The sequence below is a fragment of the Mchenga conophoros genome, linkage group LG19 (assembly GCF_057382185.1).
Source record: "Mchenga conophoros isolate Kocher_MC1m ecotype Shallow Benthic linkage group LG19, M_conophoros_male_GT1.1, whole genome shotgun sequence".
NCBI lineage: Eukaryota > Metazoa > Chordata > Actinopteri > Cichliformes > Cichlidae > Mchenga > Mchenga conophoros.
In genome coordinates, this window is record NC_140544.1 from 20,790,825 (window position 1) to 20,812,569 (window position 21,745).

Genomic DNA, 21,745 nt, shown 5'->3' on the forward strand with positions numbered 1-21,745 from the left:
ATATTTCAGTAATTTAAGCCTTTTTTTAAATGCTGTATAAAGAACTATAAGGTCATTATCACATTATTATTATGATAGTAGTAAATTGTGTCAGAACATTTCCATATTAGAATATCTAAGCAGTCCAGTTAAACAGTAAATGGTTGGCTATAGCTTTACAAGTAAATTTAATTTTGACTTGACAAACATGTCTTTCTCAATGTTTGTTGTCGTGTGTGTGTGTGTGTTAAGTCTGCCTGGTGCCTGAAGCAGAAATAAACGTGAAATCGGTGGCTATATTTACACAGATAATTTTACACAGCGGACAGGCAGTTTCATAGAGCAGGTGTGTGTGTGTTTAGGAAGTTGTCATGTTCACACTATTAAGCTGCTCTGAAAGACTTGGTTCCTGTTAAGTGAACACATCAAGGCGCACGTCCACACCCGCACACAACCACATGTGTAATATGCCCTGACAAATTAGAGACATGTATCAATGCACTAGTAAAGACTGCAGGAGCACACGTGTGCGTGTCAAGTGTGCCAACAGTCGGATGAAGGCAGCAGTTGTTGTTCGACAGCTGACCTGCTGTGCTTCCCATCGTGCATTTATTTGATCAGTGTTGTGAAGGCTGCTGACTCACCTGTTTCTGTGGCTGTGTGGCTGGATTAGATCTGAGGGGTGGGCAGAGAAAAGCTTGCAGACATAACACACACACACACACACACACACACACACCTGTTACGTTGCCTTTTGTTCCTGTTAAACTTCCATCAGCCGCCAGAGTTTCTTCACTGTTATGCTTCTTTTTCTCCTGTCTGTGTAAGAAAAAGTAGGTTCGAACCAAATATATTCAGGAAGGATGCAGGATGCTCAACAACAACAAATCCTTTTTTTACAACTTAGAACATATTCAAAGTGACATGTAAGGGGCTATGAGTAGATTGCTGATGTGCAACATACTTGATAAGATGACCAAATAGTCTTTCCCAATGGATCATCCTGTTGTCAGAGCAGTCTGTCTGATCTAACTGGTTCCACTGTTTGAGTTCAGAACCAGGTGGATACATTCTCTATTATTGCATTCATCTGATATTGAGTCAGTGTCAGAAGGATACATCTGATATATAGTCGGTATCAGATGTTTTGGTCCAACATGAGGGAAACATTTGCTTGTTTAGCTCCTTAATACTCAATTAAGTTCACCAGCTATTTGTTTAGAATATTGTGGTGTAATGAATACAATTTAGCTGTTCCTTTTTTAATTAAAACAACTAAATTAAAAGATGTTGACATGCTTGGAAAGAGAAACTACACAAGCACATTGTCTTGTCTATGCTCAGTTATCAGATCCATTTCATATAGATTTTCATATTCAAGCTGATTATAAGTACAGCTTGAATATGAAATTCTACGCTATTTAATTATTTAATTTAAGTTGAGTAATTAACTAGTCAAAATTCTGCCTTGACGTTGCATTTCTGTTGGCCTCATGTGTCCCTTCTTGTAGGAACAGTTTGTCCCAGTGAGTGTTTTCATGTCACCTGAGCTCACTAACTTCATACGTACTGCCATGGACCGTCACTGGAGTTTTACAGTTTGTATAGCTTAGTAAATTGGTTGTTTTTATTCATTTTTTCTGTTATTTTTTTTTAATCTTTAATAGCAGGCTAATCATCACAGAACATTCAAGATTCCAGGAGGAAAATTGAAGATTTAAGAACAAGGGTTTTAGGACCAAACGGAGCAATTTTGACAGGGCAGGGTTACACTGACTGTCAGTCACAGGAAAAGAGCACACAGCTGCCTGGTGGCATTCCTTTCTGGCTCCCATTACACTCTCACACAAGTACTGTAACTCTTTATACAGAGATTTATGATAACACAAGCTCATTGCTACAGCTGAAGAGGTTGTGCAGAGGAAGTGGAGAGAATGAACTCCCTTTCATTGACCAGGATGAAAGAAAGTAGAAAAAAAAAAGAAGAAAGGGTCAAAAAGCAGGGTGGGATTTCACATGAGATAATAGGCTGGTGAGACTCTAGTGCACATTTGTTGAGTGATACAATATATTTGCTGTATAATGTTTCCCTCTGAAGCATGGAGGTAATAGGTAGCTAGCATTAGACAATGTGTGCATGTGACAGTATCTGTATCTGTGTGTGGGATCGGTATGCAACCCTGGCTTCAGTATGGATCCCAGCTGTTCCAAAGAATTCAGCAGGGCACACAGGGATCTGAGAGGAGTTACCCTAAAATACAAGGTGACTCATTTATTTTTCTGGAAAGCTACTCACACACATGCATGCACACTGAACCTTTCTGTATGCAGTATGGCTCAAACTGGAAGAAACAATAGTGTCACAAATGGAACAAATACAATAGTAGAAAAACGGTTAGTGGCAGTCATGATGCATCAAGTACAGTATGTGCAGATATCTTGTGTACTGTCCTAGACTTCTAGGTATTTGAGCTGGACAGATTTAAAATGGGTCACCCTGTACATCCTGAGGGATCCCCTCTGTGTTCGGCTTCAGATTGGTGTTGCTTGGCATCGAAAGGGTTTTAGCTCAGCCTTGGTAAATTTAAGGGAAGCCTTTCAGGGAGCATTCGAGGACACACTGCTGACAGTTTATGCTCTATTTATTCTCACTGTTAATTAGCTATTACCATCCGAGGAAATTTGTCTGTACTGTCCATGTATCTATTCAATCGCCATTCAGGAGCAGTAATGTGGTTTGATATTTCACATTTGGATATTGCTACTAACCGTTGGTGTCCATACATTAAAGAGCATAGAAACAGACAGCAGTAAATCTATTACTTCCAAAAATTCAACTGCTACTTCTGCATTATTGATTGCAGAAAACTAGATGCAGAGGTGATTACTTTAATACAATTTGATAACTGAAATCTTGGTTCCTTGTTTTTACTAGAGATGGCACGATACCACTTTTTTATGTCCGATACCGATACCGATATCATAAATTTGGATATCTGCCGATACCGATATGAATCCGATATAGTGTTTTTTAATCAACAAAACTGTTTTTTAAAATATCTTGCTGCATTTTGCAAGTCTGCAAGTTCATACTCAAGTTTAAAACAACAACTACACTAAAGCTATTCTGTTATACCTGTATACAAAAAAAATATTTCATAGTTCAGCAATACTGATCAATCTAAAAAACTTAGACCTACACCATCCTCCCTATTCTGGTATTTTAAAGAGTACTTAGCGTAAATATTAAGCAACCTAACTAATAGGGTTCCAACTCCCAGCAACAACAAAAATAAATAAATAAAAAATAGGGAACCACCCCTCACGCGCCACCTCATGATGCTTAATTGACGTAATCAACCTTAATTTGATGCAGTGTGAAAAAAAATGCACAGAAATCAATTATTTTTCAAGAAATATTAAATAGATTCAACATCTTTCTTCAACAAAATTGCAGACTGCACAGATGGTACCTTCCCAAAGGAAAAAGTACTATAGCTTACTAGGGTATATATATTAGACTTAATAGTCACTATATACAGTAATTGACTTCTATTCATTTTACATCAAATTAAAACTTTGTGTGTCAGATAATTATTTATTAAAAGCTAGACATTTTAAATGAGAATAAGAAAGAAAAGTATGTCTTTGTGCCCCCTTTTCCCAGTTAATGCTCTATCGGCCCCCCTGGTTAAACTTTGCTAGATCCGCCCCTGCACAGTTACCAGCGTCAGCTACGTAGAAAAAGATCCTCGAGTAGAAAGTAATATTAAATAAATTCTAACAACAGCTTATCAAGCTTAAACGTGCTGCTGTTGTTCAGCCGCTGGTTTCCTCTTTCTGGTGCAAAGTGGGGCAAAAACAAACAAGAGAGACGGACTCGCGACAGAAAAGCCGATCAGCTGATCATTTAAGCAGTTTCACGATTGAAGTAGCAGCCGGAGAGCGAGAGGCAGTCGCTCGTTAAGCTTAACGCAGGAATGCTTTACAAACATTCAGAGATGGACTTACACACTTGCTTTACTTCTCTCGGGGATAACTTTGTCGGAGATGAAATGCCAGGTTGCTAGCGAAGCTCCAAATGCTATCCAGACCACTGACAGGTCCCGCATGCCACAGCTGCTCTATCACGTGATGCATACTGCTCTGACGTGCTAACGTTCTGAGGTGAGTTACAGCGTGTTGCAAGTTTTGTGAGGTGCTTTCGTGATATTTAATGGATCGGATTACATTTTTTATTTTTCTCCGATATCCGATCCAGTCATTTAGGTCAGTATCGGACCGATACCGATACGTAATATCGGATCGGTCCATCTCTAGTTTTTACTACTTCTCAAATGTAAGGATTTACTGTTTTGTTTTTTTTATATTAATAATTCATCTATTCTGAGAATCTGTAAGTCGAGTAAAAATGCCGAACGGTTCCTTTTTCATCCTCTCAGTTCTTAAGAGGAGCTGCTGTTTGTTCTTTCTTTCATGTGACAGTAAGCTGATGATTTTGTTTGAGAAACTTAGCGGGATAACCACATCACCTTGTATTATGGAAGATTGTCAGTAGTTGCTTTGGATTTGTGATTTTGTTTTACTGACAAAGGGCTGGATGAATGATTTAAACTCAGAGCAGTTGTGCTGTTAAGAGGGAATGTCGGAGGTGGAAAAAGGATAAACTGCATGTATCATTTCAAATTCTAAAAGACTGCTGGCATCGCTACCAGAACACTGTTAAAGAGGCAAAAAGGGAATATTTTGCAAATATTATTTCTTCCAACTGTCATAACCCACGTGTGTTATTTAGGACCATTGACACTGTTCTTAATACTCTTTTGAATGCCTGTTTGGAAGTTTCTCCTGAGATTTGCAATGATTTTCTGAACTTTTTTTATTGAAAAGGTTGTCACCACCAGGGCTCTTATCACAGCTCCTGACTCTGACCCCTCTGTCTCTGTCCCTTGCGCTGCTGTTTTCACTCAGTTTGAGCTTGTGACGCTCTCCACTTTAGAGGATGTGGTTCACCATATTAAGCCCACAGGTTCCCCACGGGATCCTGTCCCTCCACAATTCTTTAAAGAAATTTTTTCTAGTATACAACAGTATGTCCTTGACATTATTAACAGCAGTCTGTCTTCTGGTATGGTTCCTGCAAATTTCAAACATGCAGTAGTACAGCCACTGCTTAAGAAACCTGGCCTTGATCACAGTTTTAGCGAACTATAGGCCTATTTCCAAGCTGCCTTTAGTCTCCATGGTTTTAGAGAAAATTGTTTTTAGTTAACTGAAAGATTTTCTAGATGAAAATGGAATCTTTGAGGTTTTTCAATCAGGTTTTAAAACCCTTCACAGCACAGAATCTGCATTATTAAGGGTTTTTAATGACATCCTTCTGGCATGTGATTCTGGTAACCATGTTGTTCTTGTCTTGCTTGACCTAACTGCTGCCTTTGACACTGTAGACCACAATATTCTAATTTCTCGATTACATGATGTAGTGGGTATTGGTGGCACTGCACTTAATTGGTTTAGGTCTTATTTGTCAGATAGAACTTTCTCTGTCAGCCTTCTCGGTTACGAATCGTCTTCTGCTCCTCTGTCATGCGGCGTCCCACAGGGCTCAATTTTAGGGCCACTGCTCTTTTCACTGTATCTATTGCCTCTGGGTTCTATCCTTAGAAGGCATGGGATCTCATTTCATTGTTATGCCAATGACTGCCAAATTTATTTGCCACTAAAACACAAGGATTGCATCTCCATAAAACCTCTCTTGACATGTCTAGATGACATTAAAGCTTGGTTGGCTCTAAACTTTTTAAATTTTAATGAAAAGTAAACAGAAGTGTTGGTGTTTGGACCCAGTGGTACCTCTGAGTCCTCCTCTGTTGTTTTAGGATCCCTGGAATTCTATTTTAAATCTGTTGTTACTGACCTTGGTTTTAAGTTGGACAGTGATTTTAAATTGGACAACCAAATCAGAGCAGTGGTGAAGTCCAGTTTTTATCATTTAAGGCGACTAGCAAGAGTAAAATCTTTTCTTTCGAGGCAGCACCTTGAAACAGTGATCCATGCTTTTATTTCTTCCCGCCTGGACTACTGTAACTCACTTTATGTGGGGGTCAGTCAGTCATTGCTCTCACGTCTGCAGCTGGTTCAAAATGTGGCTGCACGACTCCTAACAGGAACTCGAAAAAGAGAGCATATAACCCCCGTGCTAGCCTCTCTGCACTGGCTGCCTGTGTCTTTTAGAGTTAATTTTAAAATTCTTATGTTTGTTTTTAAATGCCTTCACAGTCTTGCCCCGCCTTACCTCTCTGAGCTTCTTCATCCCCACACACCCTGTCGGTCTCTCAGGTCAGCTGACCAGCTGCTCCTGGAGGTACCGAGATCCAGGAGGAAGCTCAGAGGGGACAGGGCCTTCTCTATTGTGGCTCCAAAATTATGGAATAATTTGCCCATGCATGTTAGAGAGGCCCCTTCACTGTCCACTTTTAAATCACGTCTTAAAACCCACTTTTATTCCTTGGCTTTTAACCTCAGTGAGACTTAGTTTCTCTTTTAATTGAAGTAGTTATTTAATTAATGATTTCACTCTTCTTTTATTTGGTTTTTATTTATATCTCATGTAATTTTATTTTACAGTTCCAATGTACAGCACTTTGTGTCAGCTGTGGTTGTTTTAAAGTGCTTTATAAATAAAGTTGATGATGATGATGATGATGATAAACTCTTTTTATTTAAAAAAAAAAACACACCGACTGGCTCTGAAGCAGGGTGACACTTGTGGATTTTCATTATGTTCAAAAGGGAATGCTGCTTTGAGTCTTTGAGCTAGCCCAGTGGAAATTCTGTCAACAGATATAACGACAGGTGTCTCGCCCGCTGATTCAACACTGCCTCCCAAATTACCGCTATGAAAATATTTCAGCTTGCTTGTCCAACCCACTCACCCTGAAGCACCAACTTAAGCTTCCTGTCTGCAGTGAAATTATTTCAATCACAGTCACTTTGAGTTGTAACTTCCCACTGGCTAACTTTAGTCGGCAGGAGGAGGCAGGAACAGAGGAGGGCTCATATCCTGCAAAGCACTACGCCAAGATATGCGACATGGTTGCACTTCCCCGCCTCCCACCACCCTAATGCTCAGGACAGCCGGTTTGTTATATGTGTGTGCTTTGCCAGGCATGGCTCATGTTTCTCAGTGCAGTTTGTCAGAGCCCAGCTTGGAACAGCAGGCACCAGTGAGGCTACATCAAATACATACATTCAGAGCTGACAGGGGGACACCACAATGTTTCTTCCCCAGAAAGAAGCTACGATTTGGGATTGCATTGGGCCATAAAACAGCCCGGTACCATGTTTTTGCCTCCCGTCCTGCACTGTAGCACAGGACGTCTAAGGATCATCTTTTTACATAGAAACACTGCTGGATTACTGCCCCACAGGACAAAGTGTTGGGAGCATGAGTATAAATGTGAAGTTTGAAGGAGACCGATTTTGAGTGCAAATAATTCCTAAGGGACACTTTGCATGAAATGCCACACGTGCTGGATATTCTTTGTTTTCCTGAAGTGGTTTTCCAGTTTTGGCTCCTGGATATCTGAGCTGTTGGGTAAACCTATCATAGTCAATCCCTTTTCTTATCACTTGCTGGGCAAGCTGGTGAATCTGTAGTCGCCCTGTCGTTAGCCACATCAGTGTCCGTGTCTGGTGGGGTGTTGTGAGCCTCAGCCTCCACCATGATGATCAAGGAGGCATCGTTACGGAGGGACCCTGACCTCAGGGGGGAGCTGGCCTTTCTGGCCAAGGGGTGTGACTTTGTCCTCCCCTCACGGTTCAAGAAAAGAATCAAGTCTTTCCAGCAACAACAGGTCAGTCAGTTCAACAAGCAAGACAGGCAGGGTACAAGTGTGCATGCAATAATAATAAATAATAATTATAAGCGCATAAAGATGTGCAGATGCAAATGTATATCTGTGTACACACACATATATTAGATGCATCTGGTTCTCTAACACACACAGAGTGACATGCCAGAGACGACAAACTATTCTGAGGCAGATACCAGCTGGGTATTAATAGGCCAGGAGGTGCAGGAATAGAGTGACAGAATGAACGGTGTGAAGGAGAAGACTGCTACAGCTGTCCTGCTCAATACACAGAGTATGAAGGCCCAAGAGAAGAGACCAGGAAGTCCCTATGGGAACACAATGACTTTTGATTTAAGATGCAGTGTTGATTAAGCTCCAGTTTTGGTCTTCATATTTTAATAAGTAGCTCTGGAAAATTGGTTGCGTATCACATTTAGGATGTAGTCTAATATTGGGGTCTTGGGGTAAATTTGACCATGTAAGTTATTTGGTAATAAATTTTTTTCTGAGGACTGACTGTATGGATGTGTCTTCTGCCACCTGGAACTTTTCTTGCCAAAGGTTAAAATAAAAGTGCACTTGTGACCGCTTTTTACTCATCTATGACTAACAGAATGGCAGGAAAAAATAGTCTCTTGTGTGTTGTTTATGAGTCACTTTGAGTTTCCAGTTCAACCTTTTACGTAGGTTCTCTATCATACTACAGTGAAGTTGTATCTTATCTACAGCTCTGGGGAAAGTTATCTATGACAGTGATTAAATTCTTCATTCTTATTTGTGCTTTTCATTAAAATGCATACAAAGTTAAGGAAGCAAGGTACGTTTTACATCTAGACTAAGACAGGTAGTTTGAATCAGTAAGCCACCAAGACTGCAGTGTTTCAGTCATTGGAACATTGTCTCAAAAAAAGCTGAAATATGATGTTTAAAGTTAGGACCACAAACAGCTAATTAACACCCATCCATGCTTGTCCTTTCCCACACATGATCTCCCTTCTCTCTTTTCAGATCCAGTCGAAACCAGAAAAGAAACCCGGAACGCCTCCTCCCGCTCCAGTTGCAACCACAGCCACACCAGCCCCCACGCCACGCTCACCCAGCCCTCCTCCAGCTCCGGTGATAGTCACCCCTCCTCCTCCTGCCATTAACATTCCCAGGTTCTACTACCCTCGTGGGCTTCCTGCCCTGGGCCCGGCTGCCAACCACGATGCAGAAATTGCTGCCATTGAGACAGTCTTCACCGAGTTTGAGGAGGAGAAGGCTGATATTTATGAAATGGGCAAGGTCGCGAAGGTAAAATCACACCTTTCCCCCAACCTGTTTTTCAGAATAGAACAATCTACATTTAATTCCAGTAAGGCAGTTGAAATGCCAACGTCCATATTGAGACTTGAGACTTCTTTACATTTCCCAGAAGGCTTTTGTTTTTCCTGAGAAATCACTGTATGTAGTGGCCTTGTTAAAACAGTGCTCTTTCTAAGCAATGCAACTCTAGGAAGCAAACGTGTTGTTCAGAGTAAGGTCATACAGGCAGTTGTTGTGTTTCCATTCAGGCATGCGGGTGTCCACTTTACTGGAAAGCACCCATGTTCTACGCAGCAGGTGGTGAGAGGACAGGCTTTGTGTCTGTTCACTCGTTCATTGCAACTTGGAGGAAGTAAGACACGTGCATATTCTTTAAAGCCTTACAAATAGAATAAAACAGATGCAACTGGGCTTTGATATCATATGTCTCTCCTCTCCTTTCTTGCAGGTTGTTGCACAGTTGCCATGACGATGCCTCAAAGTTTGTTTACTTGCTGGCTAAACCTGGCTGTAACTACTTGGAGCAGGAAGACTTTATTCCTCTACTGCAGGTAAATATCGTACCAATATAAATGAAATAAGCAACTCTGTTATTTCTGTGCTACACTATATTGTTATGACAACTCTATATACTAATTTTTTCCTGTTTGCCTTATTAGGACATTGTAGATACACATCCTGGGCTCACGTTTCTGAAGGATGCACCTGAATTCCATTCACGCTACATAACAACGGTAAATGGCAAAAACCAATGAGATCAGCTGTGTTTTTAAAAAAATATATTTATTTGTAAGATTGTGTTTTAGCGAATCTCACAAGCTCTGTTAACTGAAAAGGAATAGCAGTTCTAGACTAAGCGCCACAGTAATGAGGAAGCTCTTTATGGCCACATGTATCAATGACCTTGTTTGTTCAATAAATGTCCAAAGCTCATGACCAAAGGCAAGTAATGGAAACTAGATTAACTGGCTTCAAGATGAGAAAACTTCAAAAGTACAAGCACATTACCAGTGAATAACAGAAACATTTAAAACGTGACTGTAACAGTGAACAGCAATTAACTCTCTCAAGATCTTTTCTGTTTAATGACACTTTAATATTCTGTCCTAGGGGTGCCATTATAGTTCACCTGATTGAGTTATAATGACCCTTATACTGAAGGCTAAAGTCCTTCCTGCAGCAGCCTGAATTCACGTCTGTGCCAGACTCTGCTGTGAATACTATTCTTCCCACCTTACTATCTAGCCTCCTCTTTCATGCCAAATAAAAGCTAAAACATGCCCCAAATAAAATAATATTTTTCCATAACTACCATTTGGTCTAAAAATGATCCAATTATCCAAAAGAAATCGCTTGATGAGGTTATAAAATACAAAAAAACCCCAACAAATCATATATTCTTCCTTCACCTGCTCCTTTTCCTTATTCTTATGCCTCTGAGCAGCCCATATAGGGGTTGCCACAGTGGACATTTGCCTCCAACTCACACTAGCCTTAGCATCTTCCTCCATTATGTCAACCCTCTGCATGACCTTGATCTTTTCTGTGGTTTTTGTCTCATCTTCAACATCCTTTGACTAATATATCCACTCACCCTCCTCTGTACATGTCCCGACCATATCAGCCTTGTCTGTCTAACTTTGTCTCTTAACCACTCAATCTGATTAGCATTATAGTCTTATCCATTCTGGTGACTCTCAGCCAAAATCTTAGGTATTTGAGCCCTGGTATTTGAACTCATCTGTCTTCACTATCTCTGCTCCTTGCAGGTTCACTGTTCCACCTGCCACCCTCTTCTGTCTTGCTTCTACTGGCTTTCATTTCTCTTATCTCTAGAACATACCTCCACCTCTCCACACTCTCTTCCACCTGCTTCCTACTCTCACTATAGAACAGTATCCATAATCTCCTCTTAAGTTGTCAGCAAAACAGCTTCTGTGTGCCTCAGCTGTGGAATATTAACAGTAGAGCATGTGAGTCTTTGAATGTAGACGGGGACAGCTGTGCAAGCTGAGGGTTTGCTTTTTAAAAGTACTGAGATTTCACTGCACCGATGCGTCAGCCTACGGTGACTTCACGGAAACACTGATGCATTCCCTACCATCCCTTTCCATAGAGACACCCCCTGCATTCCCATTTTATGACACTTCCTATTCAGTTTAGACCAGCTGACGTGCTACTGTATGAGACGCTAGTAACCCATGGAGGTCCATGTACCAGAAAATGGATGATAATCCAGTGTTGTGGGTCTTCCTCTTGGCTAGATGGGGAATATTTTTAATATATCTGGATGACGGGGCTTGTACAGACCTCGTGAAAATGTCATCAGTTTTATTTTTAGTTTGACAGTTTCAGTTTTAGACCTTGCCTTGATTTTAACTTTTTAGAATCACCAATACAAAAACCACCAGATGTCAAATACATAAATTAAATTGGACAAATTAAGTTTCTATGATTAATTGAAGACAGCAAAGGCGATTGTAATTACTAAATAGGTTTATTAATAATTCTGTTAAAAGCCTTATCAAGAATTAATAATTCTCTACTCCACTGTTAAGGATATATTAATCATTCTTTGGTTAAAAGTTAATGTAAAAATTTCAGAAATTATGAAAGATGTCTCTCATAATTTAATAAACTCACCTCCTTTAGAAATATAGTGAGGTCTTGTTATTTGGAAGATATTGAATTATAGGATTAATCATGAAAAGTTTTCACATTAATCATGAGGCTTTACTTTCGTTTTATTAGCGCATTTTATGAAAACTATTATATAATAGAATTGTCTTTGTCGCTATTCTACTATAATGTCATCACAGGTGATCCAGCGGATATACTATGTAGTGAACCGGTCATGGAAAGGTCGTATCACAATGATGGAGCTACGCCGGAGTAATTTCCTTCAAACTCTGGCCCTGCTGGAAGAAGAGGACGACATCAACCAGATCACTGACTACTTCTCCTACGAACACTTTTACGTCATCTACTGCAAGTTTTGGGAGCTGGACACTGATCATGATCTGTACATTGACCCCAAAGATCTGGGGAGATACAACAACCACGGTAAGAAAACAAATCTCAGTTAAGGATTTACTTCCCCCAGCTGAAAGAGCTCCATAGCAGTTCAATTGGGGTTTTTCTAATCCTTTATATGAGCACTGAGCCAAAAATCTAATTGTCTGAATCAGTACTTAAGTGTTTGATTTTAATGTGCTTTCACTGATTTACAAATAGTGTCATCTTGTTTCTGTGTATTTACTTCGTCTTTTTATTCTCCCATTTTAACAGCATCCTCAAACAGAATCATTGAGAGATTATTTTCAGGGGCTGTTACTCGGTGAGTAAAACCCACACGTGAACAAGCATACGTAGCCAATTACTTTACTGTAATAACTGTAGAGCATCTAAATGGTTCTGCCTCTTTTCTTTCCAGGGGTAACGCTGTGCAGAGAGAAGGCAGGATGAGCTACGCTGAGTTTGTCTGGTTTCTGATATCTGAGGAAGACAAAAAAAATCCCACCAGGTATTTCAAAAGTTGTTCCGATATGTGTGTGATTGTTTAGATTAGTACACTGCAGGTATGCAACAAGTAATCTGAGTCTGTGCGTAACACATTTGTTACCTGTCTTTCCAGTATAGAGTACTGGTTCCGCTGCATGGACGTGGATGGTGATGGTGTCCTTTCCATGTTTGAGTTGGAGTATTTTTATGAAGAACAGTGTGAGAGGATGGAAAGAATGGGCATCGAGCCTCTACCCTTTCAGGATTTGCTCTGCCAGATGCTCGACCTGGTCAAACCTGAGAACCCAGGTTAGTGCTCAAACTTTCTTGCCCTTAGTCTTTTTTTTTTTTCTTATTTCACAATTACGTTTTAATCAGTAGACGGCCAAACACAACCCATTGTGCTTTTGAGACATTACACCTGCATGTGTGTTTGTTTTATTTCCTTTAGGTAAGATAACTCTGAGTGACTTGAAACGCTGCCGGATGGCTCACATATTCTTTGACACTTTCTTCAACCTGGAGAAGTACCTGGACCATGAACAGAGAGACCCATTTGCTGTGCAAAAGGTGCAAATCTTCAAAATGTATTTATAATATTCAACTATAACTGTGGATCTTCTTGATATTGTGATGATCCACTCGAAGGCATGCTTGTTAGGTTATTAGTGATTCGAAATTGTGACTCCCCACAGTGTATAATCTGGCTGGATTTTTTTCTAGTGCCATATAGCTTCTTCGCTTCTTCTTCTTATTATTATTATTTTTTTTAGTTTTATGTATTTTATCTAAAGCTATAAAACACCAATATGTATTGTGTTTGTGGCGCTCCAGGACATTGATAGTGAAGGTCCAGAACCATCTGACTGGGATAAATATGCCTCAGAGGAGTATGAGATACTAGTGGCAGAGGAGACTGCAAATGAACAGCTGCACGAGGGGTAAGGCGTAGACACGTTCACACTCATTCACGTTATTAACTAAAAGTTTATCATTTTTATTAAGAATAAAGGTGTATATTGGTTCTCTCTGTTGTGTTCCCAGGTCATTTGATGATGACTATGAATCTGAGGAGCTTCAAGTTCCTGGAGAAATTGGGAAAATGGAAAAACTGGTCATATCAGACCTGTCTGCATAAAACTTGGAATTCTTGGGCTTCTCTTTCTGGTAAACAGAAAGCAGCAAGGTGATGGAGAGCCACTCTGGATATATGCATCCATACATGGATCGAAAGACAGACAGAGAAAGGAATTCTGGCTCCTGTCTCATGATTTCTCTGTGGAGTTATTGTATTGTATGTGTGTGTGAGTATGGCCATAAACCAGTATTGTTCTGGTGTCTGGTGCAATAATGCATCTGTATTCACAAAAAAAAGAATGTCCCTGCCTCCAGCTTTTTGCTCCACAGAAGCCAAAGACAGAAGTTTGGTAAGCTCAAGAAGGACTCAAAGAAAAACACTTAACTGTAAAATAATGTAATTATTGTGAATTCTCTACTGACAATCCTGCCAAAGGACAATCTTTTTAAGAATTTTGCTAAGCTCAAGTTAGACTGACGGGAAGCCTGCCATGCACACAAGTAGGCATCTAGTGGGAGAAACTGGCAGGTAGAAAAAATAATGACAATGATAGACACTGCCATTGAAGAGCAACAGTCCACTGCTTAAAAATATGACACACACTGCCTTGAGAAACCTGCTGTGTGAGCATCTTGTCACCATGTTTCTCGTAAAGGAAGCTGTTAGTCCCTTTAATTAGAGGTCATAGAACAGCTTGAGCGGTTATATCAGCACCTCCACTTAGTGGCCAGTATGTGGTACTGCATGCCATCCGTGGCCTGCACAGTGCTTGATGGCTGGCTGTCATTTCTGTGAAGGAGTTTAGTTCACCGCACAGCCTGAGCTGTTCTTTATTGTTGCAGCACTATCAGCGCTCCACCTCTGGACGCTCTCTGGAGTCATGGACAGTTATTTTCAAGCTCTACAATTTCAATGTATTAATTCTCAATCAGATAATGGTGAAAGATATGGGATATGCACATCAAGTGATGCACAATGCCAGTCATATCAAACTCTCCGGTAGAGTTGCCCAAACATTTCCACCTGTAACATTTTTAATGAAACAATAGATGTGCCTACGATTTGTAAGTTGTTCCTGCCAGTCTCATGCAACATCTCACTGTATGTTTTCCCACATCCTTCTTTTCTTTTCTTTTCTTTTCTTTGTTAAACCTTTATTTTTTTATGGAATTTTCAATTTGACAAGCAGAAGTGTAGAACAAAAACATTGGGCTTGAGTAAGCTCAGCGCACATCCAAGACAGACGCACCGATACAGTACATTACACAGAAAGCTGAGCTTTATTGTTTTAAGTTAAAAAGAGAGAACTGGGAAAAGTCATTCTGTCTTTTCATCATCAGAGTTATCTTCTCCGTTTATTCTCTCACATCCTTTTTTGAATTTGTGCACTGCCTTTTAATTCATGTGAACTGTTACTGTCGTTTAGTCTCTGCAAAAGTATCCCCTTTTTACATACCTGTTTACATCTCATCACTATTGATCATTTGTTTATCAGCGTTTCTGAAGTCCACTCTACCTATAACACACAAAAACACACCACTAAAGATGCCTTTTAATAAATAGGTTGCCTAAAGCAAATTTTAAACTCACATATGTAGTGGTATCATGCCGGCAAACCATTACGTAGATACGTTTGAGATTTCAAACAGCACTTCACTACAGTGTTTGTGGCTTTTAGAAAAAATGATTCTCTGAGCACGTGTCCGTGTTATTCAAACAACAGAAGACATGCTGAAGAGTTTCCAGTAGAACTCTCTGTAGTGTACATTGTCCTGACACTACAGTTTGTGCTTTATAGAGACTAAGATGCATAGATGTGTCACTGCTCAATTGCTGTATAGATATTCAGAAATGTCCATTCTGTACTGATATGAAGCCTTTTTTTTTTTTTTTTTCAGGCACATTTTTCTTAAAATCTCTTAAAACCAGTTGTTATAGTACAACCCAATCAATGTTTATGGTTAGATGCCACTATGTGAGTTTGGTCTGTGAACCCTTTAACTCCTTTATTTACTGTAATAGCTAGGAGTGTGTTTGCACTGATAGAAGAGTGTGCTTTAGGAGCCTGTGTTGTGTAGCTCTGTTTCAAGCCGTTTTGTTGCCATGGGGATTGTGCTCCAGGATCGGTGGATGTGTGTGCCCTTGTATAACTCTGTAATTAGTAGTAGTCCTCAGTGGCTTTAAATTCACCGATATATATACATCCTTTTCTGGCATTTGCTGTACAGACTCACCATAGTATAGTTGCAGTTGAAGGGTAAAAAAGACAGCTTGCGGATGCTGCAAGGTTTTAAGGACCTTGATCACCCCACTTCTGCTTTATATTTGTTGTAAATCTCTCTAGCTTTGTAAGAAGCAATATTATAATATTATTAACAGTAATAATGAGCCATTATGGACATAACAACTGTAATATGATGGTTTGTATTACTGTGCCACTGTGTGGCTTTGGGATGGGGGGTAAATTATGTTAGCTGTGTGTATGCTTGTGTTAGACGTGCAGTGGATTTTATCAGCAGAAGTGGGTGAAATCCTCTTTTCTACCCAACCTGACAATCACAAAATTTGTAGATACAAGATATCATCTAATATAGAAACTGTTGAGACAGATTTTTCACTGCTGTGATCACATTCATTCACTCTTAAAGAGATTTCTTCACCTATACGGTATACAAGAAAGAACTAATTATGGTGATGAGACATCAAGTCTGGACGACGACTTTTTGGTTCTATGCAAAGTATCCTGGTGCTCACGCTCCAAGCATCAGGCAAGGAGCAAAGCCATGCAGGAGTTTTACTTTACTTTTAGAGGTAGAGAAAAGAGTTTATTTTTGATCTGTGCACAGAAAACTTGAGTAGGCTGAGATGTGATGCAAAGTCTGGTGGTTATTGTATTGGCATGGTTTTCCCTCTTTACATCCATCAATTCTTTCTTTTAGTCTTTCAATCTTTCTTTCTTTTTTCTGTCCTGTCTCCTGTTATTTGTTGCTTTCATTTTAAGTTTAAAAGTTTAAATAAAGATGTTTAAAAAAATATTTCCTCTTTGCTCTTTATGGTCTTATTCCATGACACACGTGTCACATTCAGACATCGTTATTCCCTCCTGTGTACACACACTTTGTGCTCTTAACGTGTTTGCATGCACTGGTGCTCAATAGCCCGTCTTGGATACTGGCTATTTTCATTCTTAAAGCTTAAGATTTTTCATGTTGTTGTTTAATTTCATCTGTTGTAGTTATTTTTAACAAATAACATTTGACCCTATATGGCTTGTATGACGCTGCAGTGAATCAATATGCTAGCATCGGAGCCTCCATGACAAGAGCAGGAGCTAAACAGGAAGTCTGTGGTCAATGAGTCACATTGTTGAGGTTTTTTTTTGTTTTGTTTTTTTCTTTTTGGATATTTATGAGATTCCCAAATTGGCAACAACCAAAAATCTAGGGTTTATTGTGATTGTAGATTACATCAGCTGAGCTGTTTTCCAAGCATACTGTTTTTGCTGCCCCAGCTTAGAGGCATGATTATACAGGTGACAAGTAAGCCAATGAGCTACACAACCTTTTTTTAATCTGTAGTAGCAAAGACAATCTCCATTGAGCTTACAGTGTCATTGTTTCTGCTCTCAGCGAGTGTTGCATTGGCTCAAATGTGTCTAAAATACTGTAAGCAATACCTAATTTTATACAATAGAACAATGGTAAGAAATGCATTCCATGAATCAAAATTAGAATACTTTATTAATTCCTTAGGAAATTATGTGACTTACAGTTACTCCAAGACAGTAACAGATTAAACTATTTAAATAATACAATATGTTACAGAGTTTACAAATTTAATAAATGGCATTAATATATACAAATCGCTCAACTAAAAATATAAAGAATATGCAGGGTGGAATATATATGATTGACATTTGACTCTAACCTGTGAACTTTCTCATTTGCTATTTTACAGTAGCGCATGTGTAGGTATTGCATTGTTTACAGTGTATTAGATGAATAAGGGTGTGCAAATGAGTATGAAAAGAATATGGGTCTCTCTCTCTCTATGTTGGCGCTATGGTGGCCCCCAGCAACACTGAACTGGATAAGTGGTTAAAAAGATGGATGGAAAATGACATATATAAATGACATAGGCTTTGAACCCCTTGAATGCCATTTTGACAGTTATATTTTCATCAATTAAAAATTTAATAAACTAAAGTTTCTACAGTGATGCCAATCGCAGTGTTTGAGTTACAATGGTAACCAGCTCCTTAGCATGTTTGATGGCACTGTTGAAAAATGAGGTCAGCAAGGTTATTTTGTCATCCTTTGTGCTATATAGGTCTGTACCATGGCTCTCAAGTTGTCATGATATTGGACAAATCAGCAAAGTGACTGAAGATGAAGATGCATTTGAGAATGCAAGTATTTCATGCATCCCACTGAACATTGAAGGGTCTTTACCCTGCCAACTTCCTACTACACAGACTGATCTCTGATTGCAACCTTGTGTGAAAAAGATGGAGTTGTATCTCCTGGACATCCTACCTACCCAGTTAGGTTGCCTAAAACAGCGGTCCACAACCCCCGGGCCTCGGACCGGTACCGGTCCGTGAGGAGTTTGGTACCGGGCCGTGAGAGTTGAGGCTCAGGTGTGAAATGTATGGTTTTCAGGGTTTTTATCGGTTTTCAGCGTTATTTTGTTATCGTTTTTATCGTTAACTCTGTTTTCCTGGGTCTTTTCACGTGTGTTATGAATAAATCTTCTTTTTTTTTTGGTACCGGTACTAGTTTTATTTCGTTGTATTTATCCGCGACACCTTAAAGGTCAGTCCATGAAAATATTGTCGGGCATAAACCGGTCCGTGGCGCAAAAAAGGTTGGAGACCGCTGGCCTAAAACACACGAGAAAAGACATTTTTGGACTATTCCATGTACCCAATTCTTCTAATGTTTTTAAAAGTTTGTGAAAATGTCAGGAGGCTTCATCTTGTGGGGACCATAACTTTTAATTATAATATTGTTTTAATTCACAAGTTGTGATCACACAAATTAATTGCTTCAGCTAACTGTGCTTTTAGATGAAACTGTTTTTACAGTGTTTTAGTTCCACCCCTCTGTTTTCACCCATCTTGATAAAACTGATTTGTGTAAATAGCACTTAAGAAAACGTATGTTATATATTTCTGTGGGGATGTAATTCTTGGCAAAATGAGGGTGATTGCAGGCACCGTTTCTTCTGGGGGTTTATTGTTCTGAATGCACTGATTGTTCGAACAATGGTGTAATAGCTGGCACGGTGTCACATTGTGATTTGCTCACGAGCAATTGGCCTCCCAGCGAAGGTCAGAGTGGACTGGTCATTGTTTAAAATGGCACTCTGCTTGTTTTCCACAAATGTCAGGGACAAAGAAATTAGCCAACCAGATCGCTGGCCCACCTTCTTGAGTCACAGACATTCCATGGCTGTGATTGCCAACGCCCACCACCCTATGGTGGGGTGACCCAGCCAGTGTGAAATCCCCACCGTGATGTCATGACTGGAAGGTATTCTTTAAGATGGAACATATGACATGATTGGCAAAGATGGAACAAATACAAATCTCATCTAAACACTGTGTGGGGATAAAGCTGACTGGGAAACCCACAAAATGGTGAGGCGACAACTGGAACCAATTGATCTCATCAACGAGAAGTGCATGGGCACTGTAAGGCCTTGATTAATGTAGAGTGCGGTACTTGTTCCATGCATACCAGTGATGCCAGAAACATAAGCTTTGGATAAAGCTGTCTGAGAAAGTCCTGAAAAGAGGAAGGAAACAACTGGAAGCAATTCATCTTATCAAAGCGAGACAAAGAGATGAGCTTGGGCAAAGAAAGCCTTTGAAATCGCTTCTTGTTCCAGATGCTCCAGAGATACTAAATAGAATATTAATACTATCTATTTCAAGCCAAAAGACCCCCAAAACAAGCCTAAAATGGTAAAAGAGTCCAAATAAGAGAAAAGATATAATTTGTTTTAACATTATCAAATCAAATCACTTTTATTGTCACATCACATGTGCAGGTACATTGGTACAGCACATGTGAGTGAAATTCTTGTGTGCGAGCTTCACAAGCAACAGAGTTGTGCAAAATACAATAATGTAAACAAAAAATACAAGAATGGCTACATCTGAAACTAATAAATATATGTACAATATATAATAGTATATGCATTTCTGGATGTGTATACTAAATATTTTTCTACGTGTGTGTGTGTGTGTGTGTGTACACATATTTTACAAATTAAATAGAGTAAACAATAAATAAAATATACAGAGTGAGACATGTGCAAAACAGTGGCATTACTGTACAGTATGGAGTGCATAATGTTAAAGTTCCAGTAGTGAAGTTGAGGTGTCTATGACGTGTTCAGCAGTCTGATGGCCTGATGGAAGAAGCTGTCTCTCAGTCTGCTGGTACGGGACCGGATGCTGCAGAACCTCCTTCCTGATGGAAGCAGTCTGAACAGTTTATGGCTGGGGTGACTGGAGTCCTTGATGATCCTCCCCGCTTTCCTCAGGCACCGCTTCCTGTAGATGTCTTGGAGGGAGGGAAGCTCACCTCCAATTATCCGTTCAGAGCACCGCACTACTCGCTGGAGAGCTTTGCAGTTGTAGGCGGTGCTGTTGCCATACCAGGTGGTGATGCATCCAGTGAGGATGCTCTCAATGGCACAGTGATAGAAGGTCCTGAGGATGCGGGGGCTCATGCCGAATCTTTTCAGTCTCCTGAGAAAGAAGAGGCGCTGCTGCGCCTTCTTCACTGTTTTGTTTGTGTGTACTGACCACGTAAGATCCTCAGCCAGATGTACACCAAGGAACCGGAAGCTGCTCACTCTCTCCACAGCAGCGCCGTTGATGGTGATGGGGGTGTGTACTTCTCTGCACCTCCGGAAGTCCACTATCAACTCCTTTGTCTTTGCGACGTTGAGGGTGAGATGGTTGTCTTGACACCAGTGGGTCAGGGCGCTGACCTCCTCCCTGTAAGCTGTCTCATCACTGTTGGTGATAAGACCCACCACTGTAGTGTCGTCCGCAAACTTCACAATGATGTTGAAGTTGTTAGTGGCCGTGCAGTCGTAGGTGTAGAGTGAGTACAGGAGAGGGCTCAGTACACACCCCATTAGTTTCTCTTTCTAGCATGTCATGTTGGTAAATTTGTATTTAAATTCTCACTGCATTACATATATATCCTGATGTAATGCAGTGAATTAAAAACCATAGATTAAACAGTGTCATGTGTACAAATAAGAAGTTAGCAAAGAACCAATTGTAGAACCAGCTGCATTTCTTTAGTTGAAATTATAAATAATCCCAAAGATTACGCAGTTTGACACACAGGTATTAGCCAAAAAATGTTATATCTCACCATGGCATGCATTGTTTCCTTAAAACATTGAGGAAACTGGACAAGTGAAAAACAAAAGGAGATGAACGTCATGTCCTTAAAAAAACAGGACAAAAACATCCAGCAAACACCTAACACGTGACCTGGGAGATGCATCTCACCATTCCATTTATCCACACACTCTTCACTCAAACCTCATCAGGAATGGTCTCAGTGGAAGGCTGCCTGTCAGGAAGTCATTCTTAAGGACGGGAAGCAGGAGGGAAAGACTGAGGTATGCTAAGTTACACAAGAACTGCAATGATAATCAGTATCATAAAATTGTCATCTGTGTGTATGGACGAAGTCAGGAGGCTTTTGATTGATCGTGGAATACCATCTGAAAAGAATGATCGCAAACAAAAAGGCCAATGCAGCAAAAGCATACACAATGGAACACGATTGGCTGAAGAATAAAGGTGGCAATATCAAATATTGATTTAAAAGGTCATTAGAAGTCTAAAAAGTCTGTTTTTGCCTTGTATACTATATTTCCATGTATTTTTGCACATCTTTTAATAAATCACTGCAACTATTACTCATTCGCCTTGCAAAATATGAAGAGCTCAGAGGTAGTTCAAGATTTTTGCACAGTACTATATTCC

General features: G+C 39.9%; 1 protein-coding gene across 2 annotated transcripts in view; it reads left to right on the forward strand.

The window, feature by feature from the left end:
• LOC146552174 (serine/threonine-protein phosphatase 2A regulatory subunit B'' subunit alpha-like) overlaps positions 1 to 16,757 on the forward strand; it is a 62,575-nt gene extending 45,818 nt beyond the window's left edge. For both annotated transcript variants that reach the window (XM_085257161.1, XM_085257162.1), the window contains exons 3-13: positions 8,847 to 9,131; positions 9,392 to 9,495; positions 9,592 to 9,694; positions 9,803 to 9,877; positions 11,963 to 12,206; positions 12,432 to 12,480; positions 12,577 to 12,666; positions 12,778 to 12,953; positions 13,096 to 13,214; positions 13,479 to 13,585; positions 13,689 to 16,757. In XM_085257161.1, coding sequence (XP_085113287.1) covers positions 8,847 to 9,131; positions 9,392 to 9,495; positions 9,592 to 9,694; positions 9,803 to 9,877; positions 11,963 to 12,206; positions 12,432 to 12,480; positions 12,577 to 12,666; positions 12,778 to 12,953; positions 13,096 to 13,214; positions 13,479 to 13,585; positions 13,689 to 13,782 — 1,446 coding nt within the window. In that variant the 3' untranslated portion in view covers positions 13,783 to 16,757. The remainder of the gene's footprint in view (positions 1 to 8,846; positions 9,132 to 9,391; positions 9,496 to 9,591; positions 9,695 to 9,802; positions 9,878 to 11,962; positions 12,207 to 12,431; positions 12,481 to 12,576; positions 12,667 to 12,777; positions 12,954 to 13,095; positions 13,215 to 13,478; positions 13,586 to 13,688) is intronic.
• The last annotated feature ends 4,988 nt before the right edge of the window (positions 16,758 to 21,745 follow it).